The sequence below is a fragment of the Sorex fumeus genome, unplaced genomic scaffold, assembly GCF_029834395.1.
Source record: "Sorex fumeus unplaced genomic scaffold, SorFum_2.1 ptg000054l, whole genome shotgun sequence".
NCBI classification, from domain to species: Eukaryota; Metazoa; Chordata; class Mammalia; order Eulipotyphla; family Soricidae; genus Sorex; species Sorex fumeus.
The window spans coordinates 546248-566602 of NW_026606111.1; the positions used below are offsets into that span (position 1 = coordinate 546248).

Consider the following 20355-nt stretch of genomic DNA (forward strand, 5'->3'; position numbering starts at 1 on the left):
CTGACCCCGTTTCAGTCCCCAGCACTCCATAGGTCCAAGAGCGTCACCAGGAGTGACGTGAGCGCAGAGCGCAGAGCCAGGAGTGCCCCTCAGCATCACCGGGTGTGGCTTGAAAGTAAAATAAAAAAACCCGAGAGCGCCTTGAAGGTGTGCTGAGTGCGGCCTGGCCCGCCAGCGAGCCCGCCTTGGTACTGTTCCCTTCCCGGGACACGTGGCCAGCACACATGGCCTCCCTCCAGAGGCCTGCGGTCACCTGCCCTCGCCAAGCGACTTGGGAGCCAGCCCCCATTGGCTTCAGGCCCCTGTGCCGCGCAGAGTGCACCAGCCCACAACGTCCATGTCCCAGCCATGTCCCTTGTGTCCAAAGGACAGCGGCAGGCACCACTTGGGGGCCAAGTCCCGAGGAGTGTGGCCCCCGCGGCCCCTCACAAGGGCCCCAGCAACGACTTCTTCTGGCGCGGGGGTCTCTGTCGGGGCGGCAGCTTGTCCTCCTCTCCGTCCTCCAATTCTCTGCCTCCGATTTTCTCCGAGGCGCCCGGGAGTTTGAAGTTATAATCTGAGGTGACGTAGGGGATGGTCCCTTCCGGGCCGTTCTACAACAGAGGACAGATGACACCAATGGGCCCGCCTGTCCCCTCCGGGCAGTCAGCCCAGAGACATGCTCACAGGCCGCATCTGGTAGATGGGTCGGACCTTCCTGCGGGAGCCCTGGACATGGCCCCCCGGGGTCGTCCCGTACCTGATACTTCACGACGCAGCTGGGGAGGGAGATGGCACCGAGCAGGAGGCAGTTAACGGTGCGGAGCTGCTCCGGAGCCACAGGCGTGAGGATGTGGTAGAGCTTCTTCTCCATGTCGACGCCCCGGCAGATGCCTTGACACACGGAAGCCGCGGTCAGGCACAGCTCACTGCGCCTGGCCCTGTCTCTCTCACTCTCTGCGATCACCAGGGAAGGGTCTGGGCCCCACCCAGTGGTGCTCAGGGACCCACCCCTGGTCGGCTTGGGGAACCATGTGCAGGACCGGAGACGGACCCGAGTCGCCCTGTGCGAGGCTGCTTCCCCCTGCAGCCCCCACCCCGCCCTCTCTCTGGCCCCTTGTGTTTGATTCTGAGTACACTTTTATGGTGTTGCTTTTGGGCCACAGCTGCTGAAGCCCAGGGCTTACTCCTGGCTCTGCACTCAGGAATTACTCCTAGTGATGCTCGGGGGACCCTAGGGGACGTTGGGGATCGAACCCAAGTCAGCCACGTGTGAGGCAAATGACCCTGCTGTCCTATTTCCCCGGCCCCAGCTCATACTTTCACTTTTCTCTCTCGTTTCATAGTTTCAAAATATACCCAGGGTGCCTCACACACAGAAATAATTTAGAGTCTGAGGCCAGGGCTGTGGCCCAGTGGAAGGAGACAGACATGCAGGGAGCAGGGCCCCAAGTCCAGCCTCCAAGCCCCAATAAAGGGGGCTTTGGAGGTGAGGACTGAGTGCAGGTGGGTCCAGGCTCTGCGAGCGGGGGCGGGGCGCGGGGGGCGGGGGGGCATGGCCCTGAGCCCCAACACTGACCTCCCATCCCCCCGAAGAGTTTCCGAGCAGATACAGCTCAAAGAGCAGAAGCCAGCCCTGCCCCGGTGCCCTTCAGGGTGTTGCGGACATGGACGGGGACACTCGCTCGCATGGTGCCATGAGGGCAGGGCCGGGCCCCAGGCCACACTGGAGGAGGACGGAGTCCAGGGGTGCTGGCGGACGGAGAAGCCCGGAGAGGAGGAGGGCACGATGCACTCCTGGCACACGGGAGCCCCGAGCACGGCCAGGCAGGACCCAAATGCCAGAAAACGGGCAGAAAGGAAGGAGGCTGGGGCCGAGGGAGGGCAGGTGGGCGGCGGGCCCTGGCCGGGACACAGGGTCCTCCGGCCACTCACCGAAGCCCAGGCAGTCACAGAGCGGGTTCTGGGCCAGAAGGATTGGGCCGTCCGTGTACCCGCGCACTTCGTCCGCCAACCGGCACAGGCCCAGCCAGCTGGCATTCACCGCGTACATGATGTGGGTGGGGGCCACGTCGGCATGCAGGACCCGCAGCGCCACGGCGTTGAAAGGGACCTGGAGGGCAGGTGGGCCCGTGAGCACCGACCCCTGCCGGGTCAGCCCCAGCAGGAGGGAGAGAGAATGACGCCACGGGGGGGCTCGAGCGAGGTGGGGACTCGGACACTGCGGGGGGCTGGCCTGCAGGCCAGCTCTGCCCCTGCACTGGACCAGGCCCTCAATTCTGCATCTGCGAACTGGAGGCAGTGAGCCAGGTGGCCTGAGGATAGAACGGGCGAGTGCGGGTGCTGGATCTCGGCAGAGAGTGTTGTGTCACGTCAGTGCTGGGAAAGCAGAGAAAGGAGACGGGGACCCCCGACCCAGAGCCCAGGGTACCTGGTAGGGCGTCATTGCCTGCAGGGGCCGGAGGGGCTGGGGCGCGGGCGGGTGAAGCTGGCTCAGGTAGCCCAGCAGGGCCAGGTCCCGCAGGACCTTGTTGAACGGCTCCCTGCCAAGTCAATGTGGGGAAGAAGCGTCAGCCAGACCGTGGCCCCCGCAGGGCACCTCACTGCACCCCGAGGTCTGGCTGCTCGGTGCAGAGACCTGCAGAGGTCCCGGGGTGCTCCCTGCAGCCACACCTGGACACTTGCAGTGGGCAGGTGACAACTCTGCGTAACCCGAAGGAAAAGGGACTCCTTGGAGACTGGGAGGGAGGGGCTGGCAAGGCCACAGACCCAGCAGTGCAGGAGGCCAGGCTTGGTCCACGGCGCCACCCAGAGGACAGGGAACCCGGGACAGTCGGGTGTGGCCCCGAAACCGAAGAAAAGCAACCCCTAGAGCTACAGAAGGCACCACACCGGGCCAGGCCCGGGGCGTCACCTGTTGCGCGTGTGTCTCCGGATCGTGAACGCAGATCTGACGTGGATGAGCTTGTGCGCGGTGGTGAGCGCGGGGCCCACCCGCTCGTCCTCAGGCAGCTCCGGCTCGGGCAGGTCAGGCAGAAAGCTTGAGCCCCGGGCCCGCGCCCTGGCCGGGCTCTTGGTGTACAGCCCGTCCGTGTCGTCCACGTAGGCAGCCGTGAGGTCCGGGATGAGCTTGCTGCGCATCTCGAAGGAGAACTGCACCACATGGCTGGGCGCCAGGACGCGGATGAGGTCGACGAGCAGCAGCGGCCCCTTGTCTGCGGCCGAGGAGGCGCGGTGGGTCAGGCTGCCCGGAGGCGCGCCTACCCTCCCTCAGCTCTGCGTGGGGCTTACCTGTCATCCAGCCCATGGTGTTGATGATCAGCGGAGCCTCCTTCTTGTAGGCAGCAAACACATACTTCACCGTCTCGATGTAGCTGTCGATGAGGTCGTGGCATGTCGTCCTCCCGAAGTACACCATCTTCTGGGGCGTCCTCTGGTGGGTGTAAGGGGGCCCTGGGAATATGGGAGATCGGGCTGTCCAGCTCTCCTGGGGGGGAGAGAAGGGGAGCGCGCCACGACCAGGAGCCGAGACGGACCGGGCTGGGCAAAGGGCACATCGGAGCACAGGCTGGAGGCGCTGGCCTTGCAGGGGGGGCCCAACCGCGTTCCAACCTGACAGCACACAGGGTCCCTCGGGCATGGCACGGAGGAAGGTTCGAGCACTGCAGAGCATGGCCGGGCCCCAATACAAGACGAAACAAGGAGGCCAAGTGCAGGCCTGGCCACACCTGAGCCCACACCAGCTGTCGCCCCCAAACCTAACCAACTGAAACTAGAGTGGAACCGAGACTGTCCTCACTGGGCCTGGAGCCAGGGGAAGCAGGGAGGTCACCGGCCTCACACACGGCTGACCCTGGTGGCTCAATCCCCAGCGCCCAGTGTCCTCCAAGGATTCCAGGAGGGATCCCCAAGTGCACAGCCAGGAGTAAGACCTGCGCACCACTGCGTATGCCCTATCTCTGCAGGCCAGGGCAGAGATGCACACCAGGCCCTTAGTCTGGCAGGTGGCAGCTTCCACCTTCTTTGGTGTCTATTTTTTTTTTTTTTTTTTGCTTTTTGGGTCACTCCTGGCTCTGCACTCAGGAATTACTCCTGGCGGTGCTCGGGGCACCATATGGGATGCTGGGAATCAAACCTGGGTCGGCCACGTGCAAGGCAAACGCCCCACCCGCTGTGCTATCGCTCCAGCCGCCCCTCCCACAAAGTAAAATTTAATAGAAACAACATCCCTTCACTCTTCCTGCCAGTACCAGCAGCAGTTGCCCGGGACTGCGCCGGGGAAAGGGAGCGGGGCGGGAGCTCTGACACTCGCTTTAAAGCGCAGGAGGCCTAGCAAGGCGCGAAGAAACGCTGAGTACATACCAAGGACTGGCTCCGTGAGGTTAAGTAAAGAAATGCAGCCGGGAGGGGTGAACTCCGTCTGTCCGAGGTCACACTCCAGATAGTCCACGCACGGGAGGCTGGAAACGTGGAGGAAAAGGGTGGCCCATGTGGTACTGGGGCAGGGGACATCGGACCACAGGGCCCAGGGGTATGGGCAGGGGGCGGTGGCCGGCAGGGCCCAGGGGTACAGTGGGCGTCGGCCTGCAGCGTCCAGGGATATGAGCAGTGGGCATTGGCCTTCGGAGCCACAGCTGAGGCAGGCTGCAAGATGGGGCGCTCAGGACAATGCTGCTCTTGGGGGCAACGGTGGGGTTTGGGGTCACGGCCTGCTGTGCTCAGGGGTCACGCTCCTGCAGTGACATGCCGTGCATCAAACAGGCATGCCGTGTGCGAGGCAAACATACCCACTGTACTACCTCTCCAGCCTCGGGACGATGCTGCGTCAGAAGGTGGCAGGTGGAGAGAGGTGTGCCCAGCGCGAGGTCACCCAGGTCTGACCCTGGCACCACAGATGGCCCAGAGCCAGAAGGAAGCCCTGAGTATGGCCCCCCAAAAAACCACAGAGACAGGAGAGCTGCCAATAGGCCGAGAGGCCCCTGGAAGCAGCCCCCAAGCAGAGTAGGGATCCCCGCTCCCCCCAAAGCCTTATTGTGTTGAGACCTTTGGGGCAGGAGCGCCCAGGAGGTGGGCCCTGCTTGGCCCCTTAGAGCTGCATGGTCCCTCAAACACGGGAGGGAGGGAAGAAGAGAAGGAAGGAAAGAAGCCCCAGGGGACACAGGAGGAGAAACGGAAGGCGGAGGAAACTCACAGGGCGCACAGCTGTCCTGAGAGGTCCCCTTTAAAACGGAGAGCAAGGGGCTGGAGTAATAGCACAGCGAGTGGGGTGTCTGCCTTGCACGCAGCTGACCCGGGTTCGATTCCCAGCATCCCATAGGGTCCCCCGAGCACCGCCAGGAGCAATTCCTGAGTGCATGAGCCAAGAGTAACACCCTGTGCATCGCTGGGTGTGACCCAAAAAGCAAAAAAAAAAAAACCAAAAAACCCAGAGCTGGGGCCTTGCGCCTGAGACCCTGTGCCTGAGCTCCCCGGCCCCCCAAAGACAAATGACTTAAACGAAACCAAAGTTGCCTATTCCCTGATCCTCTGGTTCTGAACCAACATATCCACTCCAGGGGGCCAGAGGTCGCCCTGGGCTAAGAAGGCGCCCTCGCACCTGTTCAGCAGCTGGTTGATGAGGTATCTGTTGAACGTCGACTTCCCGATGTCCTGCTGCCCGCACACCAAGATGACAGGGCAGCCGTCGACCTCCTCTGGGGGGACAGACAGACAGAAACCCCGTGAGGCCCATCCCGAGGGGCTCCCCCTCCCAGTGCGCCCCGAGGCCCTGGCTCACCGCAGGAGAGGCTGACCAGCTCCTCCAGGGCCGAGAGGGCGCTCTCGGACATCTCCAGGCCACTCTTCATTTTTTCCTTTTTGATCCCGACATCCTGCAGCTCTTGAGTTGTTTTTTCGGTGGCCGAGGTAACTAGGCTGGTGGACTGAGAGCTTAAGGTGAGAACCTGCCGTTCCGCGCCCATGGACAGCAGAGGTTGGGGTGCTTGCCTGGAGACACCCACCGTGGGCCGACCAACTCCCACATGCCATGTGGACCTCTGGACCACCCCCTCCCGCCCCCAAAGAGCCACATCACCCCTGCAGCTGGTGACACCTCACGCACGCGTGAGTCCCATCTCTGCACCAGGCACCCTGCCGACCTCCATGTTCCCCGGGCCTGGCACAGGATCCAACAGGACAGCCACCAAGGTCTCAGGGGACAGCGCAAGCCGACCGGTGGGGCAGACGTGAGTGTGACCCTGAAGGTGCACTTGCTTTACCTCCTGGGAGAAGACCATGGACAGGCCCGGGTGGCTGACTATGTAGTTCACCATGTTGCTTTTCACGGGTTCCAGCAAGACAACGGAACACAGGTGGGAGTACTTCTGTATCACCCAGTTCCGGTCCTCTGCAGAGGCAAAGACGTGCTCCCTTAGAGGCGGCACCACCTATCAAGCCCACTCCCTCTGCGCTGATGTGCCCAGCCACCTGCAAGCGCCAGTTGTAGGGACACTGCCTGCCCGAGGGCCTCCTGATGATCCAGGAAAGAGGAGCACACACAGGCCGGAAGTCCACCGGTTGCCCTGACCAGCTGTGCCCACCATTTGGACTGTTTCGTTCATGTGTAGAATGGCGAGAGCCAGCCTGGCACTTGCCTTGTGACTCACTGACCCTGGCTCAAAAGCCAGCCATGAGGCTGGAGCAATAGCACAGCGGGGAGGACATTTGCCTTGCACGCGGCCGACCCGGGTTCGATTCCCAGCATCCCATAGGGTCCCCCGACCACCGCCAGGAGGAACGCCTGAGTGCATGCGCCAAGAGGAACCCCTGTGAAACTCTGGCTGTGACCCAAAAAGCACTGTAGCACTGTCCTCCCGTTGTTCATCGATTTGCTCGAGCAGGCCCAGTAACGTCTCCATTTTGAGACTCGTTACTGTGTTTGGCATATCAAATCCGTCATGGGGAGCTTGACCTGCTTTGCTGTGTTCTCGGCGAGATGCTCTCGGTAGCTTGCTGGGCTCTCCGAGGGGGGCGGAGGAATCGAACCTGGCGAGGCCGGGCTGGCTGCGCACAAGGCAAACAAACACCCTACCGCTGTGCTATCGCTCCAACCCGGCCCAAACATCGAAGACAAAAAATAAAATAAAATAAAAAAACCAGCCACTATGTATGCGCCCCTGAGCACAAGAATCCCCAAAAATGCAATTCAGGGGCTTTGGAAGGCACTTGTCTTACTCAAGCAGGCCTGGGGCTGGGTCCCCAGCACCTTCGAGGGTGCCACGAGCACAGAGCCAGGAGTAAACCCTGAGTGTGCCCCCACCCAAACCAACCAACCACAAAGGGGGGGGTCACACACAAAAAGGGAGAAGACGTGGGGCTCTGGGGAGCCAGGAGGGTCTCCCGTGGCGAGCCCCCGGACGCGGTGGGCTCCCCGGCTCACCCAGCTTGATGTAGGGCCTGAGCGAGGCCCGCAGGTCCCTCCTGGTGTCCTTGTCGCTGCGCTCGGGCGCCGGGTAGTGGACGGCGCTGATGGTCAGGCGCGCGTGGGTGTAGGGCGAGAACAAGTCGCGGGCGTGGCCGCGGCCCAGGGTGAAGCCCAGCACTTGCACCTGCCCGTGGACGCAGGTGAGCCTGCAGGTGCCGCTGAAGGTGTAGCCCTGCGGGGGGGGTGGAGGGTGGGCGGCTCGGTCACGCGCGCGGTCCCCACGGCCCCTCCCCCGCCCCGCCGTGCCCACCCACCTGCTCGAGCGGCAGCAGCAGCAGGACGCGGCCCCGGCTCACGGGGCGCGGCACGGGGATGTGCTGCAGGTGGGCGAGGATCGGGTTCGGGTTCCGGGCGGGGGCCGCGGGCGGGTTCCGGGCGGGGGCCGCGGCCGGGGTCGGGTCCGGGGTCCGGGCGGGGGTCGGGTCCGGGGTCCGGGCGGGGGTCGGGGCGGGGGCCGGGTCCGGGTCCGGGGTCGGAGTCGGGGCCGGGGTCGGGGTCGGGCTGGAGGCCGGGCTGGGGGCCGGGGTCGGGCCGGGCTCGGCGCCGCGCGGCCCCTCAGGGCACGCGCCCTCCAGCCAGTCGGCGCCCGCCGCGAGCGCCTGCAGCACCCGCCGCCGCAGGCGCTTCCGGCCCCCCCCGCGACCTGTCTCGACGCGGCGGCGGCGCCGGCGGCCCAGCGCGGGCTGGGGTCGCGCCTTGCGCGCCCGCACCCACGAGCCCCGCTTCCCGCGCCGCGGAGAGTCCGCCATGCTGGGCCCGCGCCGTCCCGCCGACTCTCGCGAGAAGGCGGCGCCCCGCCCCCTTCCGGCCGGCCCCTCCCCTGCCGCCCCGCCCCTTTCCGGCCGGCCCCGCCCACGGCGGGCGCGGGCGCCCCCTGCCGGCTCCTCGCGGCTGGCCGCCGCCTCTGCCTTTCCCGCGGAGCGAGGTGCAGTCGAGTTGGCCTTTCTCGGGAATCCCGCTGCACCCCACTCAGCAGCGACCCCCACCCCCGGAGAAGGAAAGCCGATATGCCAAGCGCGGGCCGCAGGGATATAGCTCTGAGGGATTGTTTTCCCTGCAGAAGCAGCGCCAGGATTGGCAGTTTATTATTTTATTTATGTATTTGCTTTTTGGGTCACACCCAATGATGCACAGGGGGTTACTCCTGGCTCTGCAGTCAGGAATTACTCCTGGTGGTGCTCAGGGGACCTATGAGATGCTGGGAATCACCCCGGGTGGGCCAGGTGCAAGGCAAACGCCCTACCCACTGTGCTATCCCTCCAGCCCCAGGATTGGCAGTTTAAGCGGAACCAGACTGTCTGCATCTGCCTGCTGGCTTGCAGGCATCTGTCTCAGGCTAAAGGGAGTAATCCCGCTGGTAATGCACATCTGCAAGGATTGCCTTAGAATGTCAGTGTCGGAAAACTAGACTGGGGGGGCGGTCCGTGTGAGGGGAAGAGTGTTGACTCACAGCCTCTGCTCCGTCTGTGGAGAGGTCCAGGAAAAGATCCTACAGTCAGCACCCCACTACACCTTTGTCCCTCGGGGCCACCTAGAAACTGTCCTTTGGGCCAGGCTGGACAGCTAGTACAGATGTTAAGGGGCTTACTTTGCATGCAACATTACCTGGGTTCTGTCTCTGGTACCCCGTGGGGGTCCCCCAAGCCCTGCCAGGAGTGATCAGGAGTAAGCTCTGATCAAACGAAAGAGTAAAAGAAGGAGAAAGAGAAGGGAGAGGAAGAAGAGGAGGAGGGGGGGGGAGGTGTCCTTTCCTTCCTCTCTCCCTACCACCAATGCCAGTTAAAGCAATAGGCACCAGAGAGGGGCTGGAGCTATAGCACAGCGAGTAGGGCGTTTGCCTTGCACTCGCCGACCCGGGTTCAATTCCCAGCATCCCATACGGTCCCCTGAGCACCACCAGGAGTAATTCCTCAGTGCGTGAGCCAGGAGTAACCCCTGTGCATCACCGGGTGTGACCCAAAAAGAAAAGAAAAATACACATCAAAGAAGGTGGAAGCCTCCACCTGCCCTGGCCTGCAGAGATGACCACAGGCCCCAGAGGCAAAGGCAGATTCCTAAAAGCCACCTCCTTGCAGGCCACCCTTTTGCCCTTCCGTGGGCATGCGGGTGGGCAGCTCCGCCCACCTGGACCATTTATCAGGGCCGCTGGCTAGTAGCCTCCAGGACCCCCCCCCCATCTGTTTCAGATGTGAGTCTCCCTGGGGATTATCTTGGGGGGCTATTTCCCGGCTCCCCCCCAGAGCCCTCTTTGAGACTGACACTGAGCAGAATCATTGCCGAGTGGACGTGCCTGCAGGACCCTGCTGGCGCCCCTGCCAGGGCACTGCCCTTCCTGCCACCGCTCCTGGCGCTGACTCTGACCCTTTTCCACGCAACAGTTCGGTCCCCTGTGTGCTGGCTTGGGCCCTCCCTGGCTCATTCCGGGTCTACTTTTTGTATATTGCCCCTCCCCACCAGTCATTCTGCAAGGTCCTAAAAGGAAAACAACAAAAATAACACAGTTACATCTTGGCATCTGAGGAGCTCTGTGTTATTTACTGGCAGGATCTAGCAAGCGTGGCCTTTCTTCTGCAGAGTTCGGAGCTCCCAGACAACAGACAGAGCTGTTGTTCTGGAAGGCCCACCCCAGGGAGGTGTGGTTGCTTCCCCTGTCAGGGAGATGGGGCCAGGTCCAATGGTTAGGGAGTCAGCCCTGCACGCCCCCTACGTGGGTTCCATCCTTGGCCCCAACCAACCCATGCCAACTGAGCAGGCCCCCAAGTACCAGCAGGTAGTCCCTGGACGTGGATGGGCCTGCGTCCTGGGACCCTCGAACTGAGCCCCCCATGTCACCACTGGAGTGATCCCCAGACCCCTGAGCACCACTTGGGAGCCCACCCCCAACACAAAGCACATGACAGTGGGCCCCGGGGGAAAGTTCTGAATTTTATTTTAGTCAAAAAAAATTTTTTTTAATGTAGGAGTACTGCTATTTATTCAGCCACTGATTAGCTGATTGAATTGTGCATGAACTCCACCTTACTATTTTTTTTTCATTTTTTATAATTTTATTTATTGAATCACTGAGAGAGCTGTTACTAAGCTTTCGGGTTTAAGTCTCGGTCATACAATGAAACACCCGTACCTTCACCAGTGCCCATTCTCCACCACCAAAACTCCCAGTATACCCCTATCCCAAACCCTCCCCTTACCTGTGGGGCAGATGATTTCCACGTTTCTCTCTCTCTACTTTGTTTAATCAAAAATTTTTGGGCCATTGTGGGGCATCCAATACAAGTCTCCTGCATGCAAAGTGTCTGAGCTTCATTCCTGGCCAGAGGAGGAAGGTTCCGGAAAGGCTGCTGTGTCTCAGTAACTGTGGGTCACACCCACAGGCATGGGAAGAAAACAGCATGTGGAGTACCCCTCATCTGGGGAGAACCCAGTTCCACCCTGGCCACTAGGAAGAAGGTTCTGGAAAGGCTGGTGTCTCAGTGATTCATACACGCTTAGCACGGGGGCCCCCAACCCTGGCTAGCAGAGCCCAGTCTTTGCACCCTACTTGCATAATCAGGGGCTTCTCATCAGCCTGCACCCCTCTAGCATTAGGGGTGTCCTGGAACGCAGAGGGGAGCAGAGAGGGCCCTGGAAAGCCAGACCTCCCCCCACCACTCTGAGGCTTTCTGACTAGGTAGGTGCGTGCTCATCTGAATACACCGAGGCCGCTGGGACAGCTGGCACCCGGGACTGGGTTGCAACATCTTGGGTGTGTGTGGGCAGCCCAGCTGCTGTGCACAGCTGCCCAGGGAGCGTCTTTGCCCTGGGGCTGGTATCTCTCTGTCCTCCTGACAATCGCTCCTTCCAACTAGTCATCTTTCTGCCAGAGTGTCCACACTCCACCGTGCCCGGATGCACCCTCAGGCACCGGCGTGTCTGAGGCCCAGGTGTTTAGCTCATAGAGGGGGATGTGGGCCCACAGGTCACCTGAGACACCAGGCTTTCCTCCCGGCAAAAACCTCCGTCTGCAGCTGCGGGTCTAGGAACCTCTTGGTCTCTCGGCAGGATCAGGAAATTATCACAAAAACACAAGTGGGAAATTAATACAGGGCGCCCTGTTCCCACAACAAAGGCCTCGAAGCACCTGTTTTTAGGATGGGGCCTGAGTAATTACGCTGTGACCAGGTTGGCTTGGAGGATGCAAGATTCACTAACTTAGCTCTACTTTCTGGCTTCTTGCAACCTGCGTACTTAAGTGAAATTCCAGGCTACAAGTTGCCTTACATTTTGCTCTCAATACTGCTTCTCTCGCCCGGCTGGGCTTGAGAGCTGTCGCTGGCCAGCTAATAAATGCCTGCTCCATTTGAAACAGGCAACTGTGATTAGAGGTCACCCCAAAAGCCTCTATACCTCTCGGAAAGACTGGCAAGCTACCGAGAGTATTCCGCCCGCACGGAAGAGCCTGGCAAGCTATCCGCTGTGTATTCGATATGCCAAAACCAGTAACTACAACTGGTCTCATTCACCTGACCCTGAAGGCTTCACCGACATGGCAGCACTGAGAAGGATGAGAAAGGAGAGGCCGACAAAATCTCAAGGCCGACCTAGGCTGCCACAACGAAGGAAGACAAAAATGATCGTCTGTACTTTCAATGCACGTACGCTAGCATCAGATGCATCCATGGAGGACCTGATGGTACAAGCGCGAATGATCAAGTACGACATCATTGGTCTGACCGAGACAAGAAGGCACGAATCTCACCATGCCGTTTTCGACACCGGAGAAGAATTGTTCCTCGGAACATGCGATAAAAGAGGTGTTGGAGGCGTCGGTGTCCTTGTCAACACAAACTTGGCCAAGAGCATTGATTCATTGATTCATTGATTCATTCATGAGAGAACGAATCCGGAGTTCTGACATCCGTCGACGATCAAGGATCAGGGACGCTGTCTCATATGCCAAGGTGTCGAAAATCAGATGGGCTGGTCACGTAATGAGATTTAAAGACGACCGTTGGACTAGAGCTGTTACTGATTGGATTCCACGGGATGTCAAGAGACCGCGTGGCCGCCCACCTACCAGATGGTCAGACTTCTTTGTCAAGATCATGAACGATCGGTTTGAGGCCCTCCATGTTCCCGGAGCGAAGAGATGCCATTGGGCTACACTAGCACGCGACAGGGACAAATGGAGACGTTACTGGCGCCCGCTCGAGCAAATCGACGACTAACGGGAAGTTAAGTGATAAGTGATTTGAAACAAAACTGACTCTGGAACATTTTAAGGATGCTTGCCTAGCCTTTAATATATATATATACCTCCTGCAGCCTGCCCCCCTGCTCGAGTCCTGGTCCCGGATGCCCCACTTCAGATGAGTGTCCACTGCACAGGGGCGGGGGCCCATGCGCGGGCAGCGATGGGCAGAGGGTGGCTCTGTAAATTCATCATCGCCTGATGATGCTCCGCCCCCACGACCAGTGCGGGCGGAGTGCTCAGGCCCCCCACTCAGGGCCACATGTGCATCTCCTGCTCCGCCTGACCCCTGTTCTGCAGGGCCAAATCCGGACTGGGCCTTGATGGTCAGAGACCGGACGAAGAAGTTAGTGGGGGCTGGGGAGGTCTCTGTGGCCCTTACATTTCCTCAGGCTTGGGAAGGGTAAGCTCACGAGGACACCCCCGGGCTCCCAGTTGCCAATAAATAAGCGAACCGTGGACCTCAGCGCCGCCAGCCCTCCTGGCTAGGGCGCAGAGCTGGGCGACCGGGAGCACCGCGGAGAAAGCGGCGTCCTCTTCGGCGTCGCTAGGCAACCCCAGAAGGCGGGCCCGCGGCGCGAGGCATGGCCACGCCTACCCGCCGGATCCGACACGCTATTGGCCGTGGTCGCTGCGGCCCCGCCCCCAGAAGCCTCCGGCCTCGGCGGCGCCCCGCCCCGCCGGGCGCCCTGACGTCACGTCCGGCGGCGGCCGCGAAGGCGTCTCGGCCGCGGACTGCGGGCGCGTCCGGCCCGGGCAGTTAGGTGGGGGGAGGTGCCGGCGGGGTCGCGGGGCCGCCGCGGGCAGGAGCGGCGCGGGGCTGGGGGGAGGCGCGGGTCGGGGGGAAGGGAGAGAGAGCGGCGAGGTGCTGCGGCGGCTGACAGCGGCCGCCCCTTCCGCTCACCTGTCGGCCGCCGGGCCCGGGCGCGCCGGGGCGCTCAGTGCATGCTCGCCCCTCCTCCCGGACTGGGGTTGCAAGCCCTGCACCCCTCCACCGCCCTCTCCTATGCTGGCCGTCCATGCAATCTGCCCTGCCCTGCCCGCTGGCCCCGTTGCTGCCTGCCAATCCGCCTGCGCTGCGCCCTACGTGCTCCCCGCGCTCCTCGCCAAGTCTTCCGGGGGGGTTGCGCCCCCTCCCCCAGGGGCCTTGCACCCCGGTGCTGGCCGCCGCCTCGTGCATGCTCTAACCTTGACCCGAGCCCTGGTCCAGCCCGGTGTGACGGTGCAGAGGCCACGTCGCACCTTTTCCTTCTGCTCCCTTGCAGGATTTGCCCTCGGCGCAGTGGCTGCTGCCTCCCCCAGGGACCATGGATGGCTCCTTCGTGCAGCATAGTGTGAGGGTCCTGCAGGAGCTCAACAAACAGCGGGAGAAGGGCCAGTACTGCGACGCCACCCTGGACGTGGGGGGCCTGGTGTTCAAAGCCCACTGGAGTGTGCTGGCCTGCTGCAGCCACTTCTTCCAGAGCCTGTCCGGGGAGGGCGCGGGGGGCAGTGTCGTACTCCCAGCCGTCTTCGCGGAGATCTTCGGCCTCCTACTGGACTTTTTCTACACGGGCCACTTGGCCCTCACCTCCGGGAACCGGGACCAGGTGCTGCTGGCGGCCAGGGAGCTGCGGGTGCCCGAGGTGGTGGAACTGTGTCAGAGCTTCAAGCCCCACGCGACTGCAGGCCAGGCAGCTGGTGGGCTGGGCAGACCTGTGCCCCGTGGTGGCGGGCACAGCCATCTCCAGGAGCCGGCAGGCCTGGAGGAGGAGGAGGAGGAGGAGGAAGTGGCCAGGACTCTGGGTCATGTCCCCAAGGAGCAGGAGTTGGGTGGCAGCCGGGCTCCACCTGGCGTCTCCACGCAGAGTGAGAACCCCACCTTCCTCCGCGGGAAACTCAAGTCGGCCCTGAAGCTGTGTCCCCCCGATGGCGACAAGGAGCCTGAGGATTGCAAAGTGGCCCCGCGGCCCTTTGAGGCAGAGGATGCCCCGCTGCAGGGCGGTAGCAATGAGGTAAGGGGCCGGAGTTGGGGGGGTGCCATTGCCGAGGTTGTCCCAGGGTTGGTTGGTTGGTTTGGGGCCACACCCTGCAGTGCTCAGGGCTCACCCCTGCCTCTGCTCTTGGGGGAACCATATGGGCTGCCAGGAATTGAACCTGCCTGCTGTACCATCGCCCTGGACCTCCGTAGAACCCTGCTGGGTGGGCTTAGAAAGCGGTTTCCGCAGTATCGGGGAGCCTCAGGCCAGCCTTCTGCGGCTCCCAGCTCTGTGCTGTCAAATTTTGGATCGAGTGGGCCAGTGTTCCCCTGGGGCGTGAAAGCCAGCCAGACTTACCCCCCATCAAACCCGGGCCACAATCTTCGAGGGACAGGCTGGGGAAGTGTCCGCCCACTGCCTGCCAATGACTGGGTGGCCTTGGCGCTTGACCCGACTCTTCTACCCTAGTGGGAAGTGGTGGTCCAGGTGGAGGACGACGATGGGGACTATGTGTCCGAGACGGAGCCCGAGATGGTGCCTGCCCGGAGGAAGGCGGAAGCCTTCCGTCAGCCCGGGGACAGCAGCAGAGGTGCCACCGTGCCGGTTGAGTGCCCCACGTGTCATAAGAAGTTCCTCAGCAAATACTACCTGAAGGTCCACAACAGGTAATCCTGCTCTTTCTGTCTGCTGCGTCCCCACGGGGGCAGCGGGGAGGGGGGTTGGTGGCCAGGACCGGCTGGTCCGAGTGGGCCTGACGGTCAGGCTGTCTGGCTCCACCCCCGGGGACCTTGGCCTCTGCTGTCTTCTGCGCCTGTGGGTGGCGCGAGGTCCTGGGTTCCCATGTGGGACCAGCTGTGACTTTGGCACTTCCTAAGCTCTGGGCGATGCCTTGGGTGCAGGGTCCGAGCCGGCTCTTGGTTGGTGCCACTCGTGTTTGTGGGAGAAGGGAGGGGCAGGCGGAGGGCGGACCGTGGCCGCTCGGCTGCTCTTCGAGGCTGGCACGGGGTGCGGTTGCCTGGCACGTGGTCGGGTGCCTGGCCTCAGCCCTGCACATCCCTTGTGTGCCCCTTCAAAAGGGCAAAAATCATATTGTTGAAAGTCGGAAGGTACAGCCTTGCCTTCTCATGGGGGAAGTACCCACTGGTGCTCAGGGATCACTCTCGACAGGCTTGGGCAGCCAAATCGGGTGCCAGGGATGGAACCCGGGTCAGCGGTGTGCAAGGTGAGCTCCTTGACTGCTGTGCTATATGTCTGGCCCCGGGAACCAGTGTCTGGGCCAGGCAGCTGATGCCTGGGAAGGCTCCGTGTCGCTGACTCAGGGCTGCTCGTGGCTCAGCTGCTGAGAGAGTCGCCCTTCGGGGTGAGCGGGAGACCAGGCGGTGCTGGGTTGAACCCCGGCCCCCCTGCTTGCGGCGGTTGCCTGTAACGGCGGTGAGGCTGAGGCCTGGGGCTTTCTGTGTGGTCACCGCTTTCCCGCCGAGGGGGACAGGCAGGGACAGATTGTTTCTGAGACTGCATCCCCCGGGACGCCACTGTTCCAGGCAAGGCCTGTCAGGGCAGTGGGCAGGCAAGCGGCCAGCTGGAAGGCCAGGCCAGCGTGTGAGAAGGAGCAGGCGCTGGGGTCCGGCGTGTCGGCCCCTGAGCAGGGCAGGCCCGGACGCCCTCAGCGTGCCAGTCTCGGGGCTCCACCGCCTCCGCGCTGCCCTGGCTGTGGGTCACAGGCCAGGGGTCACCTGTCGACGAGGCCTGTGAGTGGCCCCCTGGACCGGGAGGCAGGTGCTTGGTGCAGTGGCCGAGGCCGTGCTGTTGGTAAGAGCCGCTGTCGGGGCTGACGGCTGTTTGCCGGTGAGCTGCCTGCCAGCTGGCCCACAGTTCCACGGGGACGCGGTGATGACCAGAGCGGCGCTGGCCTGGGCCCACGGGCTCAGCAGGCAGGAGCGGGGCAGGTGGTGGCCGTGCAGTGGGAGGGAGAGAGTGGGGGGTGGGGGGGAGACCTGGGAGCAGGGCAAGGGGCCTGCCGTCCTCAGGGTGCAGGGGGAGCTGGCAGGGAGCGTGTCCCAGAGGCCATGATCCTGCAGGTGGAGGGTCTGCTGCGCTTGTTTAGGTTTTGATTCAGGGGCCACACTTGGTGCCCAGGGGAACTGCATTAGGTGCTGAGATGGAGCCCTGGTCAGCCATGTGGGAGGCAGGTGCCCTGCCTGAGTAACAGCACACGGGTAGGGCATTTCCTTCCCTGAGGCCCACCCTGACACCCCAGGGTTCTCCGAGTTCCCCCAGGAGTAGCCCCAAGTGTGTGTGCCCCACCCCCTGCGTAAGATAAAATCACCTGTGCCTTTGAAAATTTTTTTTTCTTTCTGGGTCACACCTGGCGATGTACAGGGGTTACTCCTGGCTTTGCACTCAGTAGTTACTCCTGGCAGTGCTCAGGGGACCATATGCGATGCTGGGAATCGAACCCGGGTCAGCTGCATGCAAGACGCTGTGCTATCTCTCCAACCCTTGAAATATTTTTCTTTACTGTCTTACTGGACTGGAGCGATAGCACAGCGGTAGGGCGTTTGCCTTGCACGCAGCCAACATGGCCGACCCGAGTTCGATTCCTCCGCCCCTCTCGGAGAGCCCGGCAAGCTACCGAGAGTATCTCGCCCGTACGGCAGAGCCTGGCAAGCTCCCCGTGACGTATTCGATATGCCAGACACAGTAACAACAAAGTCTCCAATGGAGACGTTACTGGGCCCGCTCGAGCAAATCGACGATCAACGGGAGGACCGTGACAGTGACTGTCTTACTACTTTGCTTTTGGGGCCACACCTGGTGGTGCTCAGGCCCTCCTGGCCCTGTGCCTAGGGGTCACTCCTGCTAGACTTGGGGACCCTTTGGGGTCCGGGGGCTAGGCCCGGGTTGGCCGTGTGTAGAGCAAGCGCCCTCCCCGCGGTGCTGTTGCTCCAGCCCTGACCCTTTTTCGTTATTATGTTGCCCTGGCTTTCCCACAGAAGGCCCGGGGCTCTCTGATGGATCGTGGGGAGTTCCCAGTGAGTGGGGCGGGGGGGTGGGGGCAGCGGGTCCTCTGTGCAACCCCCCCCACCAGACTGCCTGTGGCTTCGACAGGAAACACACTGGGGAGAAGCCCTTCGAATGCCCCAAATGCGGCAAGTGTTACTTCCGGAAGGAGAACCTCCTGGAACACGAAGCCCGGAATTGCGTGAACCGCTCAGAACAGGTATGGGGGCCGAGATCCCCCCCCCCCGTGGGCCTGACCCATCTCAGGGGATGGGGACCCCGAGAGCTGCAAGCCAGCGAGTTCATTCCTGCTATGACAAGTGGATGCAGGCCCCGGCACGAAGGAACGGGCCCAGGTGGGGTGTTGTGGGTAGTCGCCCCTCCTGCCAGGCAGCTTGGTCGGGCCGGGGTGGGGGGGGTTCCTCTCCTGCCCCCGGGACTTTGCTTTGGGGAAGGGGTGGGGGAGGCTGGCGAGAAAGGCCACAAGGGACTGGAGCGATAGCACAGCGGGTAGGGCGTTTGCCTTGCATGCGGCTGACCCAGGTTCGATTCCCAGCATCCCATATGGTCCCCTGAGCATCACCGGGGGTAATTCCTGAGCGCAGAGCCAGGAGTAACCCCTGTGCATTGCCAGGTGTGACCCAAAAAGCAAAAAAAAAAAAGGCCACAGGGTGGCTGGAGGTGCTGCCCCACTCGTCCTGTGTCCCCGCCAGGTCTTCTCGTGCTCCGTGTGCCAGGAGTCCTTCCGCCGGCGGATGGAGCTGCGGCTGCACATGGTGTCGCACACAGGCGAGATGCCCTACAAGGTGGGGCAGGCAGTCCCGCCTCCCGGGCTTGGGGGCAGGGGTGGGGGGCGGCACAGGAGGCTGACGGGGCTGATGGCAGGGCTGTCCCGCAGTGCTCGTCCTGCTCCCAGCAGTTCATGCAGAAGAAGGACCTGCAGAGCCACATGATCAAGCTGCACGGCGCGCCCAAGCCCCACGCCGTAAGCACCCGCCGCCCCTGGTGGGGGTCCCGGTCCCCCCCACCTCTCCCCCCCCCCACCGCCCCGGTGCTCATGGCCCCTCTCTGCCACAGTGTCCCGCCTGCGCCAAGTGCTTCCTGTCGCGCACGGAGCTGCAGCTGCACGAGGCCTTCAAGCACCGCGGGGAGAAGCTGTTCGTGTGTGAGGAGTGTGGGCACCGGGCCTCGAGCCGCAACGGCCTGCAGATGCACATTAAGGCCAAGCACAGGTGGGCCTGAGGGCGGATGGGTGGCCGGGGGTGCTGGTCAGGGACGGGCTCCAGGCTGACTCCGGCGCTAGGTCTCCCGGGAGGATTTGGGGTTTTGTTTTGGGGCCTTGTCCAGCGGTGCTCAGGGCTGACTCAGGGATCACTCTGGGGGGATGGGGGCTCAGGACCACTGGGGGGGGTGGGGTGGGGACCTAACCTGGGCCGGCTGTATGCACTAAGGCTCTCGCACTTTGGGACAAGTTTTGCTCCCCGGGACCCCCAGGCGATCACCGACCCTGTCCAGTCCTTGGCCCCGACAGGCGGCCGGCACAGCCCCGGACATAGTGCCCAGGAGGGTGTGGGCTTCCTGGGGCAGGTGTGCTTCCGGCCGCCTCAGCGGGTGACGGCCCGTGTCCCTTCCCCGGGCAGGAACGAGAGGCCGTACGTCTGCGAGTTCTGCAGCCACGCGTTCACCCAGAAGGCCAACCTCAACATGCACCTGCGCACGCACACGGGCGAGAAGCCCTTCCAGTGCCACCTGTGTGGCAAGACCTTCCGCACCCAAGGTGAGGCCGGGCCCCCGCCATGTCCCCTTCCTGGGTCCGGTGTCCCCCCCAGGACCTAGGCTGAGCCCCCACCCCGCCCCCACAGCCAGCCTGGACAAGCACAACCGCACCCACACGGGCGAGCGGCCCTTCAGCTGCGAGTTCTGCGAGCAGCGCTTCACGGAGAAGGGGCCGCTGCTGCGGCACGTGGCCAGCCGCCACCAGGAGGGCCGCCCGCACTTCTGCCAGATCTGCGGGAAGACCTTCAAAGGTGAGGCCACGGCTGCCCCGGCCCCTCCGGGCCTCGGTGGCCGTCAGGCTACACAGCTGGCCTGGCTGCCGTGGCCGCTGTGGGGGGGGACGGCTCCCGGGGGCCAGGACAGCCTGGCAGCGTGGCTGGCCCTGGACGCGGGATACTTTGCCTTGCTGCCCCGTCCTGCCGCCTCATGTGGGCATTTCCCTCCCCAGCCGTGGAACAGCTGCGTGTCCATGTCCGGCGGCACAAAGGGGTCAGGAAGTTCGAGTGCACCGAGTGCGGCTACAAGTTCACCCGCCAGGTATACCCTGCAGCCCCCCGATTCCTCCCAGTACCCCCTCCCCTGCCTCCCCATAGCCCTTGCCCGGACCCTCACCCCTCACCCCTCGCCCCAGGCGCACCTGCGGAGGCACATGGAGATCCACGACCGCGTGGAGAACTACAACCCGCGCCAGCGCAAGCTCCGCAACCTGGTCATCGAGGACGAGAAGGTGGTGGTGGCCCTGCAGCCGCCCGCCGAGCTGGAGGTGGGCTCGGCCGAGGTCATCGTGGAGTCCCTGGCTCAGGGTGGCCTGGCCCAGCTGCCCGAGCCCGGCGTCCCCGTGCCCCCCCTCCTTATCACTGCCACCATCCCCGAGGACTGTGACACGTAGCCCCCCCCCCCAATAAATCCGTGGCTCCCGCTCAGCAGTGGCCTTAGTCCCAAACCCAGGC

General features: G+C 62.9%; 2 protein-coding genes across 2 annotated transcripts in view; one reads left to right on the forward strand and one right to left on the reverse strand.

Moving 5' to 3' along the window:
• ZBTB48 (zinc finger and BTB domain containing 48) overlaps positions 1 to 20297 on the forward strand; it is a 299924-nt gene extending 279627 nt beyond the window's left edge. Inside the window, exons 2-11 of the mRNA XM_056124957.1 lie at positions 13955 to 14665; positions 15098 to 15294; positions 17738 to 17849; positions 18343 to 18435; positions 18528 to 18614; positions 18707 to 18861; positions 19270 to 19406; positions 19492 to 19656; positions 19854 to 19942; positions 20037 to 20297. Of these exons, the coding sequence (XP_055980932.1) occupies positions 13979 to 14665; positions 15098 to 15294; positions 17738 to 17849; positions 18343 to 18435; positions 18528 to 18614; positions 18707 to 18861; positions 19270 to 19406; positions 19492 to 19656; positions 19854 to 19942; positions 20037 to 20294 (1980 nt within the window). The 5' untranslated portion in view covers positions 13955 to 13978 and the 3' untranslated portion in view covers positions 20295 to 20297. The remainder of the gene's footprint in view (positions 1 to 13954; positions 14666 to 15097; positions 15295 to 17737; positions 17850 to 18342; positions 18436 to 18527; positions 18615 to 18706; positions 18862 to 19269; positions 19407 to 19491; positions 19657 to 19853; positions 19943 to 20036) is intronic.
• Positions 380 to 8190, reverse strand: NOL9 (nucleolar protein 9). The gene is made up of 13 exons (XM_056124972.1): positions 7879 to 8190; positions 7696 to 7758; positions 7397 to 7613; positions 6237 to 6364; positions 5756 to 5900; positions 5576 to 5672; positions 4342 to 4439; positions 3271 to 3432; positions 2894 to 3194; positions 2411 to 2522; positions 1915 to 2092; positions 740 to 873; positions 380 to 593 (listed from the first exon to the last, which is right to left on the reverse strand). The coding sequence occupies exons 1-13, from the start codon at positions 8188 to 8190 to the stop codon at positions 426 to 428; spliced, it is 2115 nt and encodes a 704-aa protein (XP_055980947.1). The 3' UTR covers positions 380 to 425.
• Positions 20298 to 20355: the final 58 nt, after the last annotated feature.